General features: G+C 34.0%; 11 protein-coding genes across 11 annotated transcripts; 5 read left to right on the forward strand and 6 right to left on the reverse strand.

Moving 5' to 3' along the window:
• Positions 1-2,067: 2,067 nt before the first annotated feature.
• Positions 2,068-2,973, reverse strand: NAEGRDRAFT_53395 (uncharacterized protein; the record flags this gene model as incomplete). The annotated part of the gene is made up of 1 exon (XM_002670615.1): positions 2,068-2,973. The coding sequence occupies one exon, from the start codon at positions 2,971-2,973 to the stop codon at positions 2,068-2,070; it is 906 nt and encodes a 301-aa protein (XP_002670661.1).
• A 431-nt stretch (positions 2,974-3,404) lies between these two features.
• NAEGRDRAFT_81782 (uncharacterized protein) lies at positions 3,405-5,011 on the forward strand (the record flags this gene model as incomplete). Its single annotated transcript, XM_002670568.1, has 1 exon — positions 3,405-5,011. One exon carries the CDS (start codon positions 3,405-3,407, stop codon positions 4,986-4,988), a length of 1,584 nt encoding a protein of 527 aa, XP_002670614.1. The 3' UTR covers positions 4,989-5,011.
• Positions 5,012-5,355: 344 nt separating this feature from the next.
• Positions 5,356-6,908, forward strand: NAEGRDRAFT_74334 (uncharacterized protein; the record flags this gene model as incomplete). The annotated part of the gene is made up of 2 exons (XM_002670569.1): positions 5,356-6,416; positions 6,464-6,908. The coding sequence occupies 2 exons, from the start codon at positions 5,356-5,358 to the stop codon at positions 6,906-6,908; spliced, it is 1,506 nt and encodes a 501-aa protein (XP_002670615.1).
• A 360-nt stretch (positions 6,909-7,268) lies between these two features.
• NAEGRDRAFT_53398 (uncharacterized protein) lies at positions 7,269-8,330 on the forward strand (the record flags this gene model as incomplete). The annotated part of the gene is made up of 1 exon (XM_002670570.1): positions 7,269-8,330. The coding sequence occupies one exon, from the start codon at positions 7,269-7,271 to the stop codon at positions 8,328-8,330; it is 1,062 nt and encodes a 353-aa protein (XP_002670616.1).
• A 259-nt stretch (positions 8,331-8,589) lies between these two features.
• NAEGRDRAFT_53399 (uncharacterized protein) lies at positions 8,590-9,339 on the forward strand (the record flags this gene model as incomplete). The annotated part of the gene is made up of 1 exon (XM_002670571.1): positions 8,590-9,339. One exon carries the CDS (start codon positions 8,590-8,592, stop codon positions 9,337-9,339), a length of 750 nt encoding a protein of 249 aa, XP_002670617.1.
• Positions 9,340-9,718: 379 nt separating this feature from the next.
• On the reverse strand, positions 9,719-11,139 carry NAEGRDRAFT_55913 (uncharacterized protein). The gene is made up of 2 exons (XM_002670616.1): positions 11,119-11,139; positions 9,719-11,074 (listed from the first exon to the last, which is right to left on the reverse strand). Exon 2 carries the CDS (start codon positions 11,068-11,070, stop codon positions 9,739-9,741), a length of 1,332 nt encoding a protein of 443 aa, XP_002670662.1. The 5' UTR covers positions 11,071-11,074; positions 11,119-11,139; the 3' UTR covers positions 9,719-9,738.
• Positions 11,140-11,710: 571 nt separating this feature from the next.
• On the reverse strand, positions 11,711-12,121 carry NAEGRDRAFT_74338 (uncharacterized protein; the record flags this gene model as incomplete). The annotated part of the gene is made up of 1 exon (XM_002670617.1): positions 11,711-12,121. One exon carries the CDS (start codon positions 12,119-12,121, stop codon positions 11,711-11,713), a length of 411 nt encoding a protein of 136 aa, XP_002670663.1.
• Positions 12,122-12,213: 92 nt separating this feature from the next.
• NAEGRDRAFT_59644 (uncharacterized protein) lies at positions 12,214-14,035 on the reverse strand (the record flags this gene model as incomplete). Its single annotated transcript, XM_002670618.1, has 1 exon — positions 12,214-14,035. One exon carries the CDS (start codon positions 14,033-14,035, stop codon positions 12,242-12,244), a length of 1,794 nt encoding a protein of 597 aa, XP_002670664.1. The 3' UTR covers positions 12,214-12,241.
• Positions 14,036-14,922: 887 nt separating this feature from the next.
• Positions 14,923-17,377, reverse strand: NAEGRDRAFT_53402 (uncharacterized protein; the record flags this gene model as incomplete). The annotated part of the gene is made up of 2 exons (XM_002670619.1): positions 14,923-16,472; positions 16,696-17,377. The coding sequence occupies 2 exons, from the start codon at positions 17,375-17,377 to the stop codon at positions 14,923-14,925; spliced, it is 2,232 nt and encodes a 743-aa protein (XP_002670665.1).
• Positions 17,378-18,329: 952 nt separating this feature from the next.
• Positions 18,330-18,997, forward strand: NAEGRDRAFT_74342 (uncharacterized protein; the record flags this gene model as incomplete). Its single annotated transcript, XM_002670572.1, has 2 exons — positions 18,330-18,897; positions 18,930-18,997. 2 exons carry the CDS (start codon positions 18,330-18,332, stop codon positions 18,995-18,997), a joined length of 636 nt encoding a protein of 211 aa, XP_002670618.1.
• Positions 18,998-19,050: 53 nt separating this feature from the next.
• Positions 19,051-23,132, reverse strand: NAEGRDRAFT_53403 (uncharacterized protein; the record flags this gene model as incomplete). Its single annotated transcript, XM_002670620.1, has 3 exons — positions 19,051-20,390; positions 21,363-21,787; positions 22,456-23,132. The coding sequence occupies 3 exons, from the start codon at positions 23,130-23,132 to the stop codon at positions 19,051-19,053; spliced, it is 2,442 nt and encodes an 813-aa protein (XP_002670666.1).
• Between the last annotated feature and the right edge of the window lie 103 nt (positions 23,133-23,235).

Raw genomic sequence — 23,235 nt, forward strand, 5'->3', positions numbered from 1 at the left:
TCCAATAATTACATAGGTTCATCATCTTCATTAGAAGCAGTAGCATACAAGACTACTAACACAATAATCGCAACATTATCTAGGTGAAGTAAGTGAACACAATCCTTGTAGGGTTTACGATTTTTTTGTTGTTGTGTGAAGGGAAATGCCGAAGAGCCATTCGTCTTTCTCTCTCCATCCATAGCTGTTTTGATTGAAATGTTGAGAGTATAGTAATTGATGATGGACAATCTTCGACTGTTCATAATACCAAGTGGCTGACAACTGCTACTGAATAACAATAATAACAATGGTTAATGGCTGTTGCAGAAGAGATGAAGGAGACATATCATCTCTTTCGATATAAAAAAAATAGCAAACACACTGTCATTGTGATTTAAACGACGGAGAATCATCGCGCGATTGAGAATAGATCATAAGACTCCTCTCTAACGGTTGAAAATCATCATCTCTTAGCAGGAAACAATCATCATCATCAGTACTGTAATATAAGAATCATTGATTCCTATCTGTGCTAATATTTCTAGTTTTATTGTATATATATATCTTGAAAGATTGTTTATCAAAAAGCCCTTCAATTTGGCTTTAATCTAAGAAATCTTTAGAAAACTTGTATAGAATTAATAATAATAATAATAACAATGGGACAAAATAACAAAAGACCAGTTGTCGGTGGAACCATGATGGCCAATCCCCACCAAATGAATGGGCATATGCACCAAAATAATATTTCTACAAACAGCTTTGGAGTTGAACCACATGGTGGTCCTCTTAACCTTGAACCAAATAGTCAGTCTAATATGATTTACAGTAGTGATTCAGGAAAAGTAACTTTGGATGATTTTGAATTACTTAAAGTTATCGGACAAGGTAATTTCGCAAAAGTAATGCAAGTCAGGTTAGTATTATTATATTAGTATTTGTTGATATTAATAATGTCATCAATTACTTGAACACAATTTTATGAATTCATCACAAATAGGAAAAAGGATACCCAAAAAATTTATGCCATGAAGATATTGAACAAAAAGAAACTCGAGGAAAGTGACCAATTAGAACATATTAAAACAGAAAGAGCTGTTCTGCAATATGTAGAACATCCATTCCTTGTAAGGCTGGTTTACGCCTTCCAAAGCACTGAAAAATTATACATGGTCATGGATTTCATAAATGGTGGAGAACTGTTTTTCCACTTGAAGAAATTGAAGAGATTCCCAGAAGATCTTGTAAAACTTTATGCTGCAGAACTTTTCTTATCTTTGGATCACTTACACAAACATAATGTTGTTTTCCGTGATTTGAAACCAGAAAATGTTTTGATGGACAAGGATGGTCACGTTATGCTGACGGATTTCGGTCTTGCAAAATTCCTTTCTAATCAAGATCGTACTCATACTTTCTGTGGTACACCTGAATATTTAGCGTAAGTATCCCTTATCAAATATTTTAAATTTACCTTATTATTAGTCCTGAAGTTCTCTTACAGAAAGGTCACGGTAAACCAGTCGATTGGTGGTCTTATGGTACCCTAATTTATGAAATGTTAGTTGGTATTCCACCATTCTATTGTGAAAATGTTCAAGAAATGTATGATAGAATACTTAATGGAGAACTTGTTCTTCCAGATGAATTTATTTCTCTTGAATGTCAAGATTTACTTGCAAGATTATTGGAAAGAGATCCTCGAAGAAGACTTGGAAGTGGACAAACAGGAAGTGACGAAATTAGAAATCATCCTTGGTTCAGTGATTTGAACTGGGAAGATGTTTACTTTAGAAGATACAAGCCAAGATACAAACCGAATGTTAAAAGTGAAGAAGATACAAGTTACTTTGATGAGGAATTTACAAAACAAATGGCTGTTGACAGTGTTTCTGCAACCGGAGTTCTGGATGACAAGCTTCAAAGAGAATTTGAAGGTTTCACTTACACGGAAGGTGGATACATGAATGACAAGGTAATGAACTACTAATTAACCATTACAACAAAAAGATGTACATTATAATGTTGTAATATACCTGCAAATTATTGTAATTTCTCAAAACAAATAAACCAACTACTTTTAATTTAAACCTTATTTTCAATTATTGGAAAACCAATAATCTCACACATGAAACTGAATATTTGATCCTTAGTCAATTCTGATTTTAATTCTTTCAATATTGGATCTTCAGGTAGAACAAGATTTTCATCAATTTGGGTGGTACCTATCGGAGTAGCTTGAGTGGTTAATTGTGAGGATTGAGGAATCTCATTGTTTGGGGCACATGGAGTTTCGTTTCCTTTTTGCTGTGGTGTGGTTTGTTCGCTTATTGCTTGATTATCCACCCCTATTCTCGATCCATTGAACAATGAGTCAAGAATGGAGGATGATTCACAAGTGGAGGGAAGATTCTTCTTGTTTTCATCTTCTTTTGAGTTGAGGAAAGCCTTTAGAATGTTCTTTCCAAGTTGAGAGAATTTACGTGATAATCCTAATGATGATCTTCCCTCAAATTCTGGTGTTTCAGCCATTCTTTCGAATATATCTTCGTCCACTAAATCAAATGATTTGTCATTGTGTTGATAGATAAAATTCATCATATTTCTAATTTCCTCATCAGAATATTTGGACTTTTTCTGCTTCTTTCTCAAACTCTCGGAAGGAGACAATACAAATGATGAAACATCTCCAATCCAAACACCTTTCGAATAACTTTCCTCAATGAATTTCTCAGATAAAACCATTCCAATTCCAGAACTTGCCAACTCTTCATCGAATTGATTCGAAATAATAAAGTCAGCATCTTCAATCTCATCCACAATTTCACCTCCCAATGTCAAAGCCTTTGTCATTATTTCATCCATCCTGCAGCAACTAGTCTCCAATTTATCTTGTTTGATATCAAAGAAGAATGAAAAAGCCTTGTTTGAGTGTTGTATGAAATTGGATTTTGATCTTTTGCTTCTTCTCTCGCCACCACCTCTTGCCATTTTTTTTAGCCTTAATTTTTTTTCAACTTTGTTCCCCAACACAAATTGCCTTTAATTTGCATGCATAATATTTAAACCTTAGGGCAGTCATTCCTCAAAGAATGTAATCTACTTCTATCAAAGGCAATTTTGCCATCAGGACATGTTTTGGAAGTGGAGTTTTGCACTTCTAATATTTAAATTCTCCACTAAATTTGCCAATTCATGCTTGTTGTCATCTCACCATAACAATCATCACAATTATTAACACTCTTAAAAAATTGTTTCAACAATTGAACATCCTAAGACTCAAATTTCAACATTTTCTTTCAGACTTTGAAAGGGAAAATTGATCAACAAACAACTCATCAAAATTTGATCTCTCAACAAGCGACACCTCTCTCTAGCTTATCGTTCACCAAGCCACAACAACAATTTTGCAAAACATAAAAATGAGCGAACAACCAAAGATCGTTCATCTCACACGAGACAATCACCCCTCAGAGAGCAGCAATACTTTTTCATCATCAACATCAACAACATCACTGAATGGTGAGGATGGTGTTGTTGGAGAGCAGGTGGGAATTAAATCCTTTACTGGTGAAACATTTGATTCCTTAACTTCCCCACTCCCAAGATCCCACTCACTCCCATTTGGTTTATCGGAATCAGCAAGTGGATTCTTTACAACAACAGAAGATGAAGAGGGTTTTTCTAATGAAATTTCCAGAATTATTGAAAAGGAAGTCATCAAGGAAATTAATGAAAAAGTTAGAATACATAAACATGAAGTACAACATGCAGTACCACTTACCCTGATGGATGTGATCAATACAATGAAGGAAGGTGCTGAAAGTGTTCAAAGAGACGATTTTACAGAATGTTTCCGTCCAAAACCACCAGAACCTTGGAATTGGAATCTTTTCCTGTTTGTTGGTTGGTTGATCGCATTGATCGGACGTTACTGTATACTTTTACCATTGAGAATATTATTATTCTTATCAGGAACTATTGCATTCATATTAGTAACTTTGATTTTAATGGTATTGAGAAGTATCTTTGAAAAAAAGAAAAATTCACAAGAAGAAACTGAACAAGATCAACAAGAAGAAAAGAAAATTACCACCCTTGATTGGTTAGTAAGAAAATCACTCCAATATTACAGTGCTATTTGGATTCACAGTATGTCAGGAGTTATCAAAATTCATGGCATTCCTCCTGTTAGAAGAAAGAATCAAATTTATGTTTCAAACCACACTTCACTTATTGATTTTATTCTCTTAACTTATTTGTGTGGTGTTGCAACTGTTGGTCAAAAGCATGGAGGTTTTGTTGGATTTATGCAAGATAGAGTTGTTTCTCCATTGAAGAATATTTGGTTTGAAAGATTTGAATCAAGAGACAGAAAGAAAACATCTCAAAGAATTTATGATCATATTAATGATGTCAGTAATCCACCACTTTTAATTTTCCCAGAAGGTGTTTGTGTCAATAATGAATATATTGTCATGTTCAAGAAGGGTGTATTTGAAATTGAGGATGTTGAAATTTGTCCAATCGCTATCAAATATAACAAGACTTATTCTGATCCATATTGGAGCAGTCGTGACGAATCATTCCTTGTTCACATTTTGCGTATTATGAAGAGTTGGTGTTTGGTGGCAGATGTTTACTTTTTGGAACCACAAAAGAAGAGACAAGACGAAGATGCCATTCAATTCACTGATAGAGTCAAGAATATGATTGGAAATAAGGCTAAATTGATTAGTTTGGATTGGGATGGTTATTTGAAATACTATTCTCCTTCTGTGAAATTGACAGAAGCCAGACAAAAGGTCAATGCTGAAGTAATGAAGAGAAGATTTTTAATTGGTGTTGAAGACATTATCAGAAGTGCCAGTACCAATTCACTTGATGGATTAAATACTCTTCACAATAAGAAGACTGTCAGATTCAAGGATTCTCCATCATCTCCATCTGATGAAAATTCTCCACCTTCCGACAAGCCTCAAAATAATAAGGAACATAAAGAATAAATTATTTCATACTTTTCAATTTCTTATAGAGTACGTGAATATTTTCCTTTGGTGTTTCCTTGAAGAAATTTAACAGTGTTTGTTTATCGGAAAAGCATTCTTCAACAAAGGATTGATAAATCATGTGATTATATAGGCTATCGGCATCACGATCTCCTTTGATTACAGAGTTAATCTCTGCCAAAAAATCAATTGTTGATGAGGGTCTAACCTCCTTAGGTGGTGTATTCATTTTTTTTAAATGAAATTTATTTTTAATCTATTGTACACAAACAGACAAAAAATTGCCTCTTCACATCACCACCAATAGTTTTAGCTCAACGTTCTAATCAACCATCAATCCTCTTCAAAAAAAATACTTGAAATCATGTCAGCTCAACCTCACGAAGATATTATTATAGATCAGAGTCTTGAAGACCTTCTTCCAATTGTTATTACAGAATATGATGCCATCTCTAGAAAGGGTATACAATCATCTTTCCTAGCTAGAGATTTGGTTAGAATGTACGATAAAATTACCTTCTACAAGCACAATAATACGGAATTAGACTTGACTCTATACAATAATATAATTTCAACTTCAAGTGCTACTTCTAATAATACTGATGGAGATGCTAATAATAATAGTAAAGAAGGTACACAAATTAATGATGAAAATAATCATACTGACAACAAGCCTAATAAGAATGACGATGAAGCTGTTGTTGAAATTATTGAAGGAAATCAACAACAATCGGTCAATACTACTTCAACTAATGGAACATCTTCTGAAAATCTTGTTGCAGAAACTCCTAATATTGTGGCCGAATCTTCAAATAATTCGAAAGTCAAAACACCAACCGATGATGTGTCAACAAGTGTTGCAACCACACCATCCAAAGAAAAATCAATTCCTATTTCATCTCCTTCTGGTGTATCATCTCCAACAAAGAAAGATGTTGAAATTATTGTGTTACCATCTAATCAACAAGTAGAAAAGATTGACCACCAAAGAATTACAGATTTAGTATATAATGAATTTGAAAAGGATGAATTTACACACTTCCCTCACAATAATTCAAGTCTAGATGATCCAGATAGAAGTGATCAACTCTTTGTAGATATTTTGAACTTACTTTCCAAATCATTTGCTTTCAAACAATCGGTTCCATGTCAGCCAATTTTGAGTTTGAAAGAATTCAAGGAAATTGTTGTGAGCAAGGCAGTTCAAAATTATGTGAGCAGTCTTTTAGAAGGAAAATTCGGTGATAATCATCCAGTTGTCAAATATTTAACACTTGTAGATCAGGCATTCGTAGTTTCCCTTTTGGGACACTTTGCCGAAGCTCTATTCTTTACCAAAACTCCAATTAGATTTAAGGATATTAGAGGAACTTGGAGAATTGATGTCAGACTGTATCAAGATAAGATTTCAATGGTTCACAGAAGGTATGTTTCTCACTGATTGATGATTAATTTATTAATTATAACCATAGAACTGAACAAATGTTAAAACCTCTAGGAAATACCATGCTAAAGAACTTGTTCCAATTCAGTTGGCAAGTTGAAATTATCTATGATTCTTATTCATTGGAACAAATTGGCGCTGTGCATGTATCGTTATTGGAAGTAGATTGGGCCTCATATGATGAAAGTTTAGGAATGAATCAAAAACAAAAAGATGAAATGCAAAAATTATTCATTAGAATGTTTTCAAAGAGTAAGGCAGACAGCAAGTTACCTGTTAAAATAAGCATGGTCGATATTTCTCTAAAACATGTTCGATTACTAGTTAAGGAATTGAGGCAACAATCTAAAAAACTTGTCAAACCAAATTCGGAAACCTCCTCAGATAACAAAAGCTGGTTCTCTAGCATTTTCACTAGTCCAGAGTCAGAGGATGATCCTTTCACTTTCGTATCCAGCAGTAAGAAGAAATAAATTCTCTAAGATACCTAATTAATTTAAGCAACAAGTAGAATACTGGGTGAAAAAATACAAAATTTAATTATAAAAAAAAATTTAAACGTTTATTAATCGTATGAACCCGACGGGTTCGTCTTGATGATATTACGAATATTAAATAATAAATTCTTTCTTGTTGGGATTGCTTTGTTCATTTCTTGTAACTCTGTGGACACAAATACTTGGCTTGAACACCCTATGCTGGAACCCCGGGTAGTATAGGGTACGGTGACTTAACCCGACGTAAGTATTGCGGCAACACACTGTGGTCTCAGGGTCAACAGTGTAGTTACTGGGTGGTACGACATTTTTTTTGAGACGAAATTATAAAAAAAAATGACAGACAAGGCATCTATGGAAGAAATTTTCGGCTCTGATTTTGAAGAGGAGTCTGAAGAAGAGCAACAACAACAACAACAAAACGAGGAAATACAATCATCATCTGATAATGAAGTAGAGGAATTTACACACAGAAGAGTAACTAGATCATCCGAACATCAAAAAATTGCTGAAAAGGAAAGATTAGAAGAAGAACAACGAAAATTGGAGGACCAAATGCTTACATCACAAGCTGAACATTACGATTCTTTATTATATAAATATGATAGTGATGGTGACGATGAATCAAAGCAAGTCTTGGAAGTTAAACATAGTGAGAGACCAACCAAAGATAGTTTAGATCTCTTCTTCCTCCGTACTCCTATACAATTTAATACTGATGAAAAGGAATTTACAGAGGAAAGTTCACTTCCAAAGAATGATTTGTATACTATTCGTTGGAAAAAGAATGAGGAAACTGGAGAAATTGAAAGTAATACTCGTGTTGTACAATATGAAGATGGATCATACCAAGTTTTTGTTGGTAATGAAGTTATCTTGAATTTGGAAGCTAAGAAATATACTAATTATAACAATTTACATTTGTTTGAAAAGGTTAGCCCATTCTGTTATTATGGACATGGTATTTTCACACACAGACTCAACTCTAAAGCTACATCAACACAAACAAAAGGAAGAGACATTGCTCTCAAACTTACCAAAGGAACAACAACAACCAAGATAAAGAAGACAGTTCTGACATCAAAGAGACCTGAAACTGAGGAAACTAAGAAGGTTATGGAAGAAGCACAAAGTTTAAAGAAGAAGCAACAAAAGAAACAACAAAAGTATCAAAATACATTGACATTGGACAATGCCTCTCTGGAAGATGCTGGATCATCCTCCGATGAAGAAGGAAATGTCAGAAAGATTAAGAGAAATACTCTAAGAAAGCCAAAGAGATCCTCGTATGAAGATGAAGAAGAAAGTGCTGATAGTGCTAGTACTGGTAGTGACGAAGAAAGTGCCGATAGTTATTCAAGTGATGACAGTTCAAGAGCATCAAAGAAGAGAAGATAGACATTCATGATCGTCGCTAAATAGGAATGATGATGATGAATAAATAATTTATTAAATAGTAATCAATTCATCAGCAATTTTAATATTTAAAAAAAATTCAAGAAAGCTGATTGGACAATATAACCACCTTTCCGATTACTATAGTATTTATTTGATCACAAAGTGATTGTCGTTATTATTGGAAGTGGATAAAGAAGTTTTTTAAGAATTTAATTTGTATATATAAATAATTGTAAATTTACATATAGAAAACAATAGAATGAGAAGAGGAGTAGGAATAGGAGCCCTTCAGGCTGATAAACTCAGACAACAAAAATTCAAAGAGAAGGGAGAAGATGTAAATAATATGCAAGTATCTCAAATGAAGGAAAGATTGGACATTTTCAGACAAAGTTTGGAAGAATTTGCAATTAAACATAAAAAGGACATTAACAAGAATGCTGAATTTAGACATCAATTCCAACAAATGTGTTCAAAAATTGGAGTAGATCCATTAGCCTCTAACAAGGGTTTTTGGGCTGAATTATTGGGGGTTGGTGATTTTTACTATGAATTAGGTATTCAAATTATTGAAATTTGTCTCAAAACAAGAAACCAAAATGGAGGACTCATTGAATTGAATGAATTAACTGAAAGAGTTCAAAAAACAAGAAACAAGTATTCACAAAAAGATTATGAAATTACAACAGATGACATCAAACGTTCCATAAAGCACTTGAAAGTGTTGGGAAATGGATTTCAATTGGTTATGGTTGGAGGTGGAAGATACTTTGTGCAATCAGTTCCGTGTGAAATGAATGCTGATCAGACATCCATCCTTTCAAGTGTATTGGCCAAGAAGGCTCTTGAGGGTATGACAGTCTCAGACTTTGAAAGAGAATTAATGTGGTCCAAGGAGCGTGTTGTTTCAGCTCTTCGACCTCTTATCATGGAAGGGTTTGCATGGATTGACACCCAATCACCCAAAGGAGAAGATGAATATTGGTTCCCTGGCTTGATATCTCAATAGTGTACTACAATTAAATATCTAATTTTAGTAAATTATTTCACTCTAAAAGAATTTGACAGCTCTTTTCTAGAATTATGTTACAAGAAATGTACAACTCTTTAAAGAATAATTCATTAATTGATCCACAAACTCTTGAGATCGATTCTGGAAAGTTATTGGACTTACTAAATGTTTTGAAAATGTTCAGGAAGATTTTGGTGATTTGATAATGAGGAATATTAATGGATTTATTGGCATGGCTATGCTAACATAAAAATGATGAAACCAAACTAATACAATATTTTGAAAGATGATAAGTTCGGTTGGGAAGAATTCGCTTACTCCCGTTCATGTGCTTAATATTTTCTTAACACATAAAAGATTAAGACAAAGTTTTTAAATAGAAGATTTTAAAGTAATTTACTTCTTGGATGGTTCCTTCTTTTCGACGGTCTTGATAACACCAACAGCGACAGTTTGCTTCATGTCTCTGACAGCGAATCTACCCAAAGGTGGATATTCAACGAAACCTTCAACACACATTGGCTTGGTTGGAACAATCTTGACGATAGCAGAGTCACCCTTCTTGATCTTTTCTGGGTTAGCTTCTTGAGTCTTACCAGATCTTCTGTCGATCTTTTCAATGATAGTTTCGAACTTACAAGCAATGTGGGAGGTGTGACAATCCAAAACTGGAGTGTAACCGTTTCTGATTTCACCAGGGTGGTTCATGATAATGACTTGAGCATTGAATGAAACAGCTTCTCTGGATGGATCGTTCTTAGCATCAGAAGCAACATAACCTCTCTTAATATCAGTGGTGGACAAACCCTTAACGTTGAAACCAACATTGTCACCTGGACCAGCTTCTGGAACAGAAGTGTGATGCATTTCGACGGACTTGACTTCAGTATCAGCAGCTTGACCTGGAGCAAAGTGAACCATCATACCTGGCTTCAATTTACCAGTTTCAACTCTACCGACTGGGACAGTACCAATACCACCAATCTTGTAAACATCTTGGAGTGGCAATCTCAATGGCTTATCAGTTGGTCTAATTGGTTCAACCAAGTTATCCAAAGCATCCAAAAGACATGGTCCCTTGTACCATGGCATCTTGTCAGACTTTTCAATCATGTTGTCACCAGTCCAACCAGAAATTGGGACGAATTGGACACAGTTTGGCTTACCTTCTTCAGTTTGGAAACCCAAAGACTTCAAGTATCTACCAACTTCAGACTTGATTTCTTCGTATCTCTTATCAGAGTACTTGACAGTGGTATCATCGAACTTGTTCATACAGACAATCATTTGCTTAATACCCAAAGTGTAGGCGAGCAAAGCGTGTTCTCTAGTTTGACCATCCTTGGAGAAACCAGCTTCGAAACCACCGTTAGTTGAGTCAACAACCAAGATAGCAACGTCAGCTTGGGAAGTACCAGTAATCATGTTCTTAATGAAATCTCTGTGACCTGGAGCATCAATGATGGTGAAGACGTACTTCTTAGATTCAAACTTCCAGAGAGCAATATCAATAGTGATACCTCTTTCTCTTTCAGCCTTCAACTTGTCCAAAACCCAAGCATACTTGAATGAGGACTTACCCATTTCAGCAGCTTCCTTTTCGAACTTTTCGATGACTCTCTTATCGATACCACCGCACTTGTAGATCAAGTGACCAGTAGTAGTGGACTTACCGGCATCGACGTGACCAATGACGACAACGTTAATGTGTGACTTTTCCTTACCCATCTTGCTATTAAGGTGATTAATGGATGAAATATTTTTAAGGACACTTACTGTGTTGATTGTGAATGTTTTTTTTCGAACGAGTTTTTCTAGCCTCTCTTGATGCCGTTCTTTTATACGCCACTGTAAAATCTTACAACATACAGTCAACGGTCTAACAACCAATCGATGATGCGCTATTTTACAATCTAAACGAACGCGGCTCAATCCCACAGCAGAGACTTCCGAAAAGAGTGTTGAAGATGTGGATCCAAACTTTACCTCTCACCTTAGAAAACATTTTCAGGCTTGTTGTGTGGTTGTGGTAAAATTGTTGGTGATGGGTTCATTGTCTAGAACCATCAAGCAAAAACAAATTCAACAATTGTCTTCATCATGATTGTGTTATCTTGAAGCTTCCTTAATTCTTCTTGAATGTTGAGTTGTTTCCATGAATACAAGAAGAAAATAGCATTTAGCAGCATACAATGTAGTGTCTTGTTGATATGTAAGAAACATGAGAAATAGTATTAACATCATATATCTCGTTAAAACAAATTAGTACCCCAATAGTTGTGGATTGATCACCAAGGCAATAAATAAATATTAATTGCAATAATACAGTATCATCAAAAGCAATCTGTAAATAACAACTAATATTTATTTAGAGTTCATCCTTGAAATCAACAAATTTAACATTGTTTTGTTCCAAAAGCTTTTGGAGTTCTCCAGTTTTGTGAAGCTTATGAGCCAAATCGCAACCTCCTACATATTGTTGACCAATCCACAAGGAAGGAACTGTTCTGGATCCACTTCTTGATGAAACTTCTTGTTGAATTTCAAAGCCATCGGCCAATTGATCAAGTTGTACAACATTAACATTTTCAATTGATAATTTCTTCAACAAGCCAACCAATCTTTGGCAATATGGGCAATAGCTTTTAGAGAAGACGGTTACTTGGTGATTATTAATATTTTCATCAACAAAAGTAGCAATTTCTGGGGAAGCAATAGTTCCGACAATAAATAAGTTGGCAATCAATACTAAGAAAAGAAGAGAAGTGATGACTTTCATTTTTTTGATTTTAGAATCCTTTCTAATCATATCAGAATCGTTTCCTATTATTTTGAAACAAAAAAGAAACCTTAGAAATTGTTGCATTATGATAGGATTTTAATTTACATTTATTTTGTATTAGACTTGTGTGGCTTCCTCTACTGAAACATTATTGATATTTTCTGGAATTTTGGATTCGAGTTGAGTCTTTCGCCTCGAATTTAAAACTTGAGCACATGTCTTTAAGCCAACATCTCTCTTGAATAATTCCTTCATGAATTGTTTAATGTCTTCACCCTTATCACCAACCTTATCTTCCATTCTTGCATCACCTAGAACTTTAAGAACTTGAGTTCTTTGAGCATCTCCTAATTTACTAAACCTGGTATATATTTCAGTTACTAACTCCACTACTTCAGTATTGTTGCTCAAGCCAAACTTTAAAGCATAGAGAGACTTGAGATTGGCATCATCACTAGTGAGCAAGTTGACCAATACTTGATTTGCACTTCCTAGTTGGTGTTTGAGAACTGTCAATCCTACAATAGCTTCATGCAAAATGGCCATTTTAGGATGAGAATTGTGGATTGTTACAGTTTCCATCATGACACTGAAAAATTCCTTTGTGTTCAATTCATTACTGGAGAGAATGTTCTGTCTATGTTCGTTAGTGACAACAAGAGGTGTCATTGGAGAGGTTGCCTCACCGACAGGTTCTGAGATTCTAGTGTTTGAGCTATCACCCAAGAGTATTTCCAAAAATTCATACAAACTAGATGAATTATTGACTCCCTTGATGGCTCTCAATTGTAGAAGGAATCTGTAGGACTTAACGAGCGGATGTTCAGCCAAATCATTTACACCAATTCTAACTTTAGGATCAGGGTGAATCATCTTCATGATTAACTCCTTCATACTTGGTAATTTTACACTATTAAACAATTCCATAACTCTATGAGGTTCCTCAACAACAATTTCACTGAATTCATCGTGAGAGTACGAACAGGCCAACTCTAAAATTGTCACACCCAAAGAGTAGACATCTACTGCACTAGTGTAACCAGTTCTATTGTAAATTTCAGGAGCAGCATAGAGTGGAGAACCACACATGGTACTAGCCATTTGTTTAGCCATGAGAGCCTTTGAAAGTCCAAAATCAGCCAATTTAATAACCATTCTACCATCAACAGCCTCAATCAACATGTTTGAAGGTTTGATATCTCTATGAATCACACCACGAGCAGAGCAGAATTTGATAGATTCAATCATATCAACAAACCAGCCAGTAATTGACCAAACAGGGAAGTTAACCTTTTCATTCATGACAACAGCTTCTAAATAGTCAGCAATTGATCCCAACTCACAATATTCTGAAACAATTACAATACAATCAGTATTCTTTTCATCTTTCATTTCAAAAGTATCAAGTAAACGTAAAATATTGGGATGGATCAGTGATTTCATAATTTCAATTTCGTTTTGAATCTTTTCCAAATCTCTCAACTTTTCAGGTTTAATCAAAATCTTCAATGCCAAATCTTTACCAGTATTTGTTTGTTTGACGTGATAAACTTCACCAAATGTTCCTCTACCAACCAATTTAATTACTTCATAACCAATTTTTTCTGTGACATCTCCACTAATGGAACCATGACGTTTCGAATTACCACTGCTACTACTACTACCTCCACTTGGAGTTGGTGATGTTGGAGAGTTTGCAGAATTGGCAGAGAGGAATTTTGCAGATGGTTGTGAGTTATTAGGAGAAGTTGTTTGACTTGTTGTAGCATTCGGATTATAGTAAATTTCTCCATCATAGAGTCTATTATTATTTGGAGCTTTTCTTACAGATTTACGTCTGAATTGTTGAATTTCAGGAAGTTCTTGAAAAGCCATTCTAGACTTGCTAGTGCTCACTCCAATATTACCCATGTTTTCTTTTTGTCAACAATTTGAGTTTTAAAATCTGATAATTATTATTGTTGTTGTATTATTCGATAATAATTGTCATCATTCATCGTAAAATGTTGTATAATTAATTATCATGTTGTTGTATAAATTCCATCATGATGAAAAGTATTTCATACGGAATTGTAAATATATTCATTGTCATCATCATCATTATGAAAACTTTTAAACTTACAAATTGATGATTGACCAAACAATTCAACCGACACAGTAAATTTCAAAGGAAGAGAAATAATTGGGCGCCAAAATTTGGATTGAAATGAATCAATGTTTCGCTCAGTGCTTTTTTTTGATATTTTTAAGTTTCTTATTGGCAGAAAGGTGAATAGTTGATAATAATGGGAGATGAAAGTAAGTGACAATTGTTGAATGGTGAGTTGTTTATATTGCTGAGATACATTTTGCAAGAATCTTGGTGGATTGTATTCGAAAGTAGACGATTGTATTGTTGATATGATGGGCATTATGGATTGTGATTTTATTTACGAAAGCTCTATTGTGATATCTCTAGTTAAAAATAGCTCCTCCATTTCCCTCAATAAAATTTCCAACTTTACATCATTAAGAATATATATAGAAGTGTATTAAAAAAACAATACCAAGCGTATCTTACTGCACATCGGAGATGAAAATAGTATTATAATATGTTTTTCCCTTTCAACAGAATGAGAGTGCAAAAATTACATTAAGATGAATTTTTATTGTGGTTCAAACATTAGTTTTGAGCATCGTCAATTGTTGAACTTCAGTCAGTTCCAAAATTACTGCTTTGGAGAAGAATTCACAATTTACAAATGCTTCATACTCTCTTGGATAATTAACATTTAATCAATATTATAATGTCCTGTACTTTAAAATGAAACTTTGAAATTCTTTTCAATACTTGTATGATAGTTTGTAAAATTCAATACATCACTATCTCTATAACTTTCCAAAAATCTAGATAATCTCAATATTGCTTGATCTTTAGGATTTGTCTTTAAAACAGATTGCAAATAGTCTGATACAGTATCATACTGATTCTCTGTCAAAGTTCCAGAAAATAATAGTGTGAATTTTGTTGTATACTCATCAAATTTCAAGTTTGATGGTTTCTCTTCCAACTCAGAATACCATTCATCATCTTTGGCATGATTCTTCTTCACCACTTGATAAATCTCTTCAATTGTCTTATAATCCTGATTGTAGATTCTTTCAATTGGGCGTACCACAAATCTTCCCTTTGTTGCTATAAAGCACGGTGTATCAGCAACTATAGGAATGTTCATGAAGGTTGAGAATTCATTTAAGGTTTTTGCTCTTTCCAATACAGAACCAATCAGGGCAAAGTAACGAGTTTGTTTCGAACCAACGTTACCATTCACCATTTTACCAGAAGCCACACCCATGCAGATATCCAATACAGGCCTTCCTTCCTTAGTGAGATGATCATTGAAAGGAACAAACATGGATCTAATCTTTAAACAAGTTTCCAAAGCAGTATGTGCTGGATTCTTCTCAGAGTTTGAGAAGAAGATTACAAATTCATTATGACTCTTAATTTGTAAATCTCCTCTGCAAGTTCTACAAATATTCGAAATGGAAGTGAGTGCCTTTGAAATGATAGTTGCCATAAATCCTGGGTCATAGTCAAATGTTTCTTCTGTCAGATTTGAAAGTGTCAAATAAATGACAGCACATTCAGAACGACTCAGACCAACTTTGAAAATAGAATTCTTTCCACCTTCATTCATGAAGCTGTCCTTACTAGTTAATGAACCTGTGTGAATTGATTCTGAATAAGTTCCCTTACTAATACTTGAATCAACGGGTTGTTCTGAATATTTAACTGAACGCCTCCGAGCTCGCTTGCTATCTCTCAAATTTGAATTTTCCAATTGTAACAGGACAGAATCTGGAATAAACGATTTGATTTCATTTAACCATCTTACAGTTTCAGTCAAACTAGTATAAATTGTTCTAGATTCACTAAATATGGATTTCCTTGGTCGAATATTTTCAAAATCCAAAACTTCAATCATTTTCAAATCTTGCTGCAATGTAAAGAACGGATTTGTAATAACCCATCCAATTACAATACCCACCACAATACCACATAGTGTTACAAACACAGTCACACCAATAATAATGTAACTGCTTTGAACTATACCAGCTGTAATCTCTGTATCTGAAATGAAAATGGTCATTCTCCATTTAATATTGTAAAATGAAAAGGTGCTGGTATCTACCATGTATTTGGTTCCATACGGGTCAATGATATATTTCAATGTATCGTTACATTCCACAAGTTGTTTTAACATTTTCCCAGCAAATCTTTCCTCTATTGTAAAAATATTTACTCTGTCGAAACGAATACCATCCACACAGAGTGAACTACCAATGAGATAGTTGGTATCATATTCTGATAGTACAACAAAACCATGAGTCATGACTTTGACTTGGCTTAAATAATTGGAAATTGCTTCCAGGGATAAATTGATTTTAGAAAGTCCAATTCTATTTTTCACACCTGGATATTCTGTCCTGTTGTAAATGGGTGTACTCCAATATGTTGCAACAGCTGCTCCCAGTGCTATTTCGATTGTTCAATTAAGAAATTAAATTCAAAGTATTTGAAAACTCACGTTTGTAAGGTTGTCCAAATCCACCCTCAGGATTACTCTTCAACATTTGAAGAGATTCCTTATAATAACCAGTATTTGAAACTACATAACTCGTATTCTGTGTAATCCAATCAAATTGAGTCTTTCCAGTTTCTGGATTAGTCCAATATAAAATCATTCGCTTCTCCGCCTGTTTCTTCCTAAAGAATGACAAATTATCATATGTTGTTGTGTATCCATATGAAATGTCATTCCCTCTCTCTCCAAAACAAAAATTAAGGAGTGTGACATTGAACAGTTTCAGTCTACTAAACAGATATTCCTTAATATTATCATTCATGTCAATGTAACCATTGTAATAATCTTTGGCCATGGCATCAGCCACATATTTAGGACGCATTAATTGCCTGTACAAGAACTCGCTTATAGTGTTTTTCATATTACTAACAATTTGGTCGGCCTGATCCAATGCAACAGTTTCATTCATGGAGTAAGATGTTGCCCAAATGGAAACTGCTGTGAAAACCACTAGCAATATAATGGTAATGATCAAAATTAGACGGATACTAAGCAGATATTTGAGAAGTATATTTCGTTTCTTTGCTGGCACGTTAGTTACGTCTGAACCATCTTCTTCATCTAACATATCGAGAGTCATTTGAGGAAGTGATGAATCCACATTCTGAGGTATTATCTTGACCATTTTCTATCTAACTATGATGTATATTAATTATATAAGTATTATTATTGTGATGATGATGATTAATTTTCCTTAATGATGATGTTAATTGTTTTTAATTATTTTCTATTAAGGTATGAAGGAGGACGGATATGAATTTGTTCTTGTTGGGTAGCTGCAATAATCTCTATTTGTAAAACAAACACGGAAATTACTGTTAATGTTGGTAGTGCAGCTAGTTGATGTGTTGTTCGTTGAGTTGTTTGTTATATGTGAATCCTTGAAAGAAACAAAAACGTTTTGAGCACTAAACAACCTACCGTACATTAAACAATAAACGTTAACATAAACCAAGTTGGAAGTAGCAATCATGTTTGGCCGTGGCAGATCGTTGAAGTGCGTTTATGAGAACAATTAAGGCAAAATACAGTATTAATGACACAAACTGGATATTAGAATCCTCAATATTGAGAACATTGTTGGCTTACAGTTCTCCTTACGAAGAGTGTGTTGCTTTTTGGCGGGAAAGTCCAGAAGGAAGGGATCAGCGTATTTGAAAGGATGTTCTCTATAAGCCACACAATGGTGTTTGAGTATAATTGAATGTCCAAATCAAACACAGACAAATTTGGTTATAGGAATAGACAGAAAGTTTTCATGTGATAGTCCATTTAAGTTGGTCTTTGTCTTGTCTACATTATATGAGACCAATCAGAGAAGCTGCATCAATTCCTTAAGAACGTTCTCAACAAGTGGAGATGAAGTATTTGAAAATAATTCCTTAAAGGAGGGTCATGGAAAACTCTTGATTTAAGGGCGGTGAATATAGTGAAGATAGTATTTTGAATGTTACATTCAACAATTTCAAAGAACTCTCTGATCGTTAATAATAATAGATTCATAATTATAAAATCTGATTTAAAAGGTGAAAATCACACAAGTGAAGTTTGTGAATTTTAAAATTCAAACAAAAAAAATGATTGAAATCTTTGCATGGATTGTTATTGTAATTGTGCTCTCTCTTGTTGCTTCCTATCATTACTACATGAATATCCGATCTGAACAACCCTATCTCAGGAAGGGCTCCGAATCACTAGAATCAAAGCCGATTAAAATTATTCTTCATGGACCTTGTGCTTCTGGAAAATCAACTCATTCTAAAGAATTATCAAAGTCGTTGAATATTCCAGTAATTGATTCCGATTTTCACAGATTTTATCCAGCTCATGAATTTGAGTGGAAGAATAAGAGTAGAGCAGAGTTTGTTGCAGCTGTTGAGAAGGATATGGATCAATATAGAGAGAAAGGTTGGGTGTTTGATGGCCGAGTGTTGCAATTACCATCTGTGGTGAGAGAGGCAAATGTTTTGATCATGATGGATTATGCACTCATTGTTACCTATTGGAGATTGTTAGTAAGGTGTGTCAGTAGATGTATTTCAAAGACCAAGTGTTGTAATGGGAATGTTGAGAGATGGACCAATCAATTGGGGAAGGACTCACTCTTTGTGTTTGAATTCAGTTGTATGGTAGATGCTAAGAAACGTGATATTGGAATGAACAAACATTTCGAGGAGAATCCTCATCTTCATATTTTCAGAGTGCTTTCGCCACGAGATATGGAAGATTTGTTAAAGAAACTTAATTTTAAAAATTTGTAAATATGAATTGTAAATGGTGATACATTTATCCAAATAATTATTGTTCCTTTTTGTTCAAACTAAAAGGTTGTTGGAATTGGTGCATCATTGGTTGTGGAAATAATTGATAAGGTTGTGCTGGTTGAATTATTTGATGTTGATCTTGTAAAGGTTGTAGTGGATATTGTAATAGTGGTTGAAACTGTTGCACACTAGGTTGTGGATATACTTGATAAGGTTGCTGTACTCCAGATTGCACAAATTGTGTTGACATAAATGGAGCTAGCTGGTTCATTTCAAATGGGTGAATAAGTGTTGGCATATTGAATAGTGTTGGTTGAATAATTGGAGTTTCTTGTTGTGTTGGTTTTGGCTCAAAATCTGAAGAACCAGCCATTGAAATTGTGCAATCATATTCGTATAGCTCGCTGCAATAGTTATAACCAACATCCAGGCTAACTAACATGATAAAAGATCTTATTGCACTCCTATCAAGTCCAATCAAAGACATTATTTGTGCTATCTGCTCGTCACTTCTTTTAACTTTAGGATCTGAGTACTCACGATAAGTTTCAAGTAAGAGGTCTGAATTTTGCCAATCGAATGAGTTCAGTACCATTTCGTAAGTGACAGACATTTCCACAGAGCTGTCACCATGATTTGGAGACATTTTAGAATAGTCAAGATGAAATTTCACAAAACCATACTCTCCAAGATTGAGCATTGAAGTCACTTTCACATTTGTTATACTATCCTTTGCAATATAATTGGAATCGTTCTCAATATCTAAAACAAACAGTCTTGGCTCGACAATCTTTTTGATTTTTTCATAATTTGGTTCTGCATATAACTCATAATCTCTAATCCGATATTCAGACCTTACTAATGGTTCAAAGTTAGCATGTTTCTTCTTTGCACGTTCCAAAACAAACATATTAAACAGAAAAGACTTTTGACATGCCTGAAATTGACCAACAGCGGAAAATTCAAAGTTGCATATCTTTTGATAACGTGTTTTCCATTGACCATTAAAATCAACCATAATCCAATCATACCATGCTTTACAAACACATCTCAATATTGTAAGAATACTCTCCACATCAAACCAAGAAATAATTTCAAAAAACACATCCTTCTGATTCAACAATAATTCAATCTCTATGGGAACAAAATTTCTCTTATCGTAAACCTTTAGTTTCTTCCACTCAGAAGGAATAGTTTCTTCAGAGGAATCAATTTTCCTTTTTTTAACTCCTTGATGATTGCCACTACCACTCTTATCATCATTATCATCTGTTGAAGTAATGACTGACAATGATTTTGGAGCATCAATTTCATAAACTTCGGGACGGACCAAATTTCCTTCTTGCACTACACAATTAATTTGCAATCGCTTTCCTGCATGGAAGATGAAGAAAGTTGGGGGGTGATTGTTTGTTGCCATTTTTTTTCTGATTTTCAATGGAAATTATTTTGCATATTTTACAAAACTTAATTTAGGATGTAAATTGTTTAAGTGTTATATTGATTCACCATAGAATAAACACCAGATCCAAACCTGCACGAATTTTGCATATAATTGTGTGTTAAAACATTGGAGGGTAAGGAAAATTATTTCCCAAATCTGTAATGCAGATCATGCCATACATTGGAGGAGCATGATTATATTTCCTTAAGCCAACACATCTTCCCTGTTGGGCATGTTCTAAAAACTCCTGTTTGGTGGAGGCAATGTAAACATTCTTGGAACAAACACTGCAATATTTAACATTAACTTGAGTGGATGGAAGTGCTGAATCATCAAAATTGATAGGACACTTGGATTTTGTAAATATTTTGAATTGTAAAATTGTAAACAAACCTTATAGATCCACTCACAATTCTCAATGAAAGGAACAGTAACAATGTTATGAGAAACAGGATATAAAGTGTCTTGATTATCTGAATTTTGATTGAGAAAGAGGGGAAGCTTATGAGGTTCGTATAGTCTAATGTGGGCTATTCTTCTCCTCAGCGTGTGCATCCAATTTGAAATATTGAGCGCCTTATTGAATCTTGGAAAGAAGAAACAAACAAGTGGCTTCCAAATGAATTCTTGAACTTGAGAAAATGATTCATTTTCATCTTTTTGATATTCTTGTATCTGTTCCTCTAAAAGTAGCTTATTTGCTAAATCTTTTTTCGTATAATCAAAGTGAAACGAATATTTCAACATCAACAGAGATCCTGATTTGTATGAAGTTTGATTGAGGAATAATTTCAAAAGTTTGGCATTACATTGTCCAATATTCAACAAATCCTTAGCAAATAGAAAAGTTCCAATATGAATCAATATATCATAGGGGAGCTCACAGAATAGAGATTCACTACTTTTGTCACATCTTGGATCATACTCTAAAGAATCTATTTTATCAGTGCTGTCAAGTAGATCATGCCAAATGTTATGACCATTGTTGGTATTATTGGTGGTGATTGGTATTTGTGCATTTTGATCAAAGGAGAGATTTATCAATGGCATTGAATTATCTGACTTGTCTTCCACTTTTGATTTTTGATTCGATTCTTCTGTTGGTCTATCTTTCAATTTATCCACAAGTCTTTGATGATTATCCCGTTTCAACTGTGAAGCAACGTTCAATTGAGAAGATATCAAACAAATCAAATCATCAAGAGCTCTATCTCCACTTTCCAATTGATTAACTGAAGCCTTCGGATGATCCAAAACTTTCCTCACCTTTTCAACTTGATCTGGTAATTTATTCTCCAATGATTCGATACTCTGTGGAAATAATTTCCTAGAATTGTGTGATGATGAAGAATTAATTTTTTGCTTCTTCGGAATTGATTTTTCCTCTGCATTATGATCTACACGATTATTATTACCATTAGAATTTGAGCCATTATTATTAATATTGGTCAAATCATGGATTAATGTTTTGAAGGATGAAAATAAAGTGTTGGATTTTTCATGGTTTTGATTGTGTTTGGACATTTTTTATGATTTGGATTGTAATGGAAATGACATCAACACACATGCTTTGTGACCTATGTGAGATTTTTCTATTGGTCGAGTAGACATAATCATGACATCACAATTGTTTACCATTTATTTAGTCAGTTTCGCGCTAAAAAATACAATGAAATTACTTTCAAAGATAACATTGTAAATTTGGTGTTAGTAAATACTGTTTCCTACCTGTTTCACCTCATATTTTGATTTGGGAAATGCTTTCAAAATAAAGATATATAATTTCTATTATTTGGATCATCTATGAAGATGTATTGTTTGTGGTAATGTTGGATACATATTTGTACTCTCCATTCTCTATTTCCTTAATAAATTCCAACCTCATTGTGATGATTCATTCGTTGATCGTCCCAATGTTGATTTGATGATGTTTTGTTGCATTCGGAGCTTCATTTCTCTTTTCTTATTAATTAATTTAATAAATATCCAATTTACCTTTTTTTTCGTAAAATCTTTTTTCGTGGGATATCTTCATCTTCCTCCTCAATTGCATTGAGGCTCATAATTTCCGAATTTATTGGTGTATTGTTGGATAAAGTTGTTGTTTTTTCACGTGTTTTTCTCTTCTTTCCGAAACCTTGCTCTCGTTCAAAATCAAGTAAATTATCGATGACTGTTTTATCAATTACCAGTGCATTGACATTAGCATCTGCTTCCGACTTGGTTTTTTGTTCATTGATTTGAATCATTTGAGAAAGCCTGGACAATAACTGTTCTGCATTCTGAGATATTGCATTGTCTTTCTTAAGCAACCCATCATATGTTCTCTTTGCATTAGATATTCTACAGTCAGGCATTAGTTGAAAGTAACTGTTTCTGAGAGGGCAATAGTATTTGCCTTGTTCTGGAAAGAATGTAACTTTGAATTGAAAGGGAATTGACTTGTTAAAAGTTTCGTTCCAGTGTTTCTCGTGTTTCGTATAACTATTAGCCAGTGTTATATTGGGATCAGTTGCTGAGCTGTTTGTGATAGATTTGGTTCTTTCTGCTTGTTTTGGCCTTTCAAGAAACATTTCTATTGCAAATTGTTTTCCCGTAGTGTCACAAATGGTTTTAATAATGTTTGTTGAGCCAACACATTTTCTCAACAATGCAATGTTTACAATATCCATCCTAATAAAATCTTGCATGAGCTTATCACAGGTTTCGAGTTCGAATCCTTGTTCAATCATGAATTGATGCACATCACCTAAACCTTTATAATCCATTTGTTTT

The sequence above is a fragment of the Naegleria gruberi genome (assembly GCF_000004985.1).
Source record: "Naegleria gruberi genomic scaffold NAEGRscaffold_69, whole genome shotgun sequence".
NCBI lineage: Eukaryota > Heterolobosea > Eutetramitea > Acrasida > Naegleriidae > Naegleria > Naegleria gruberi.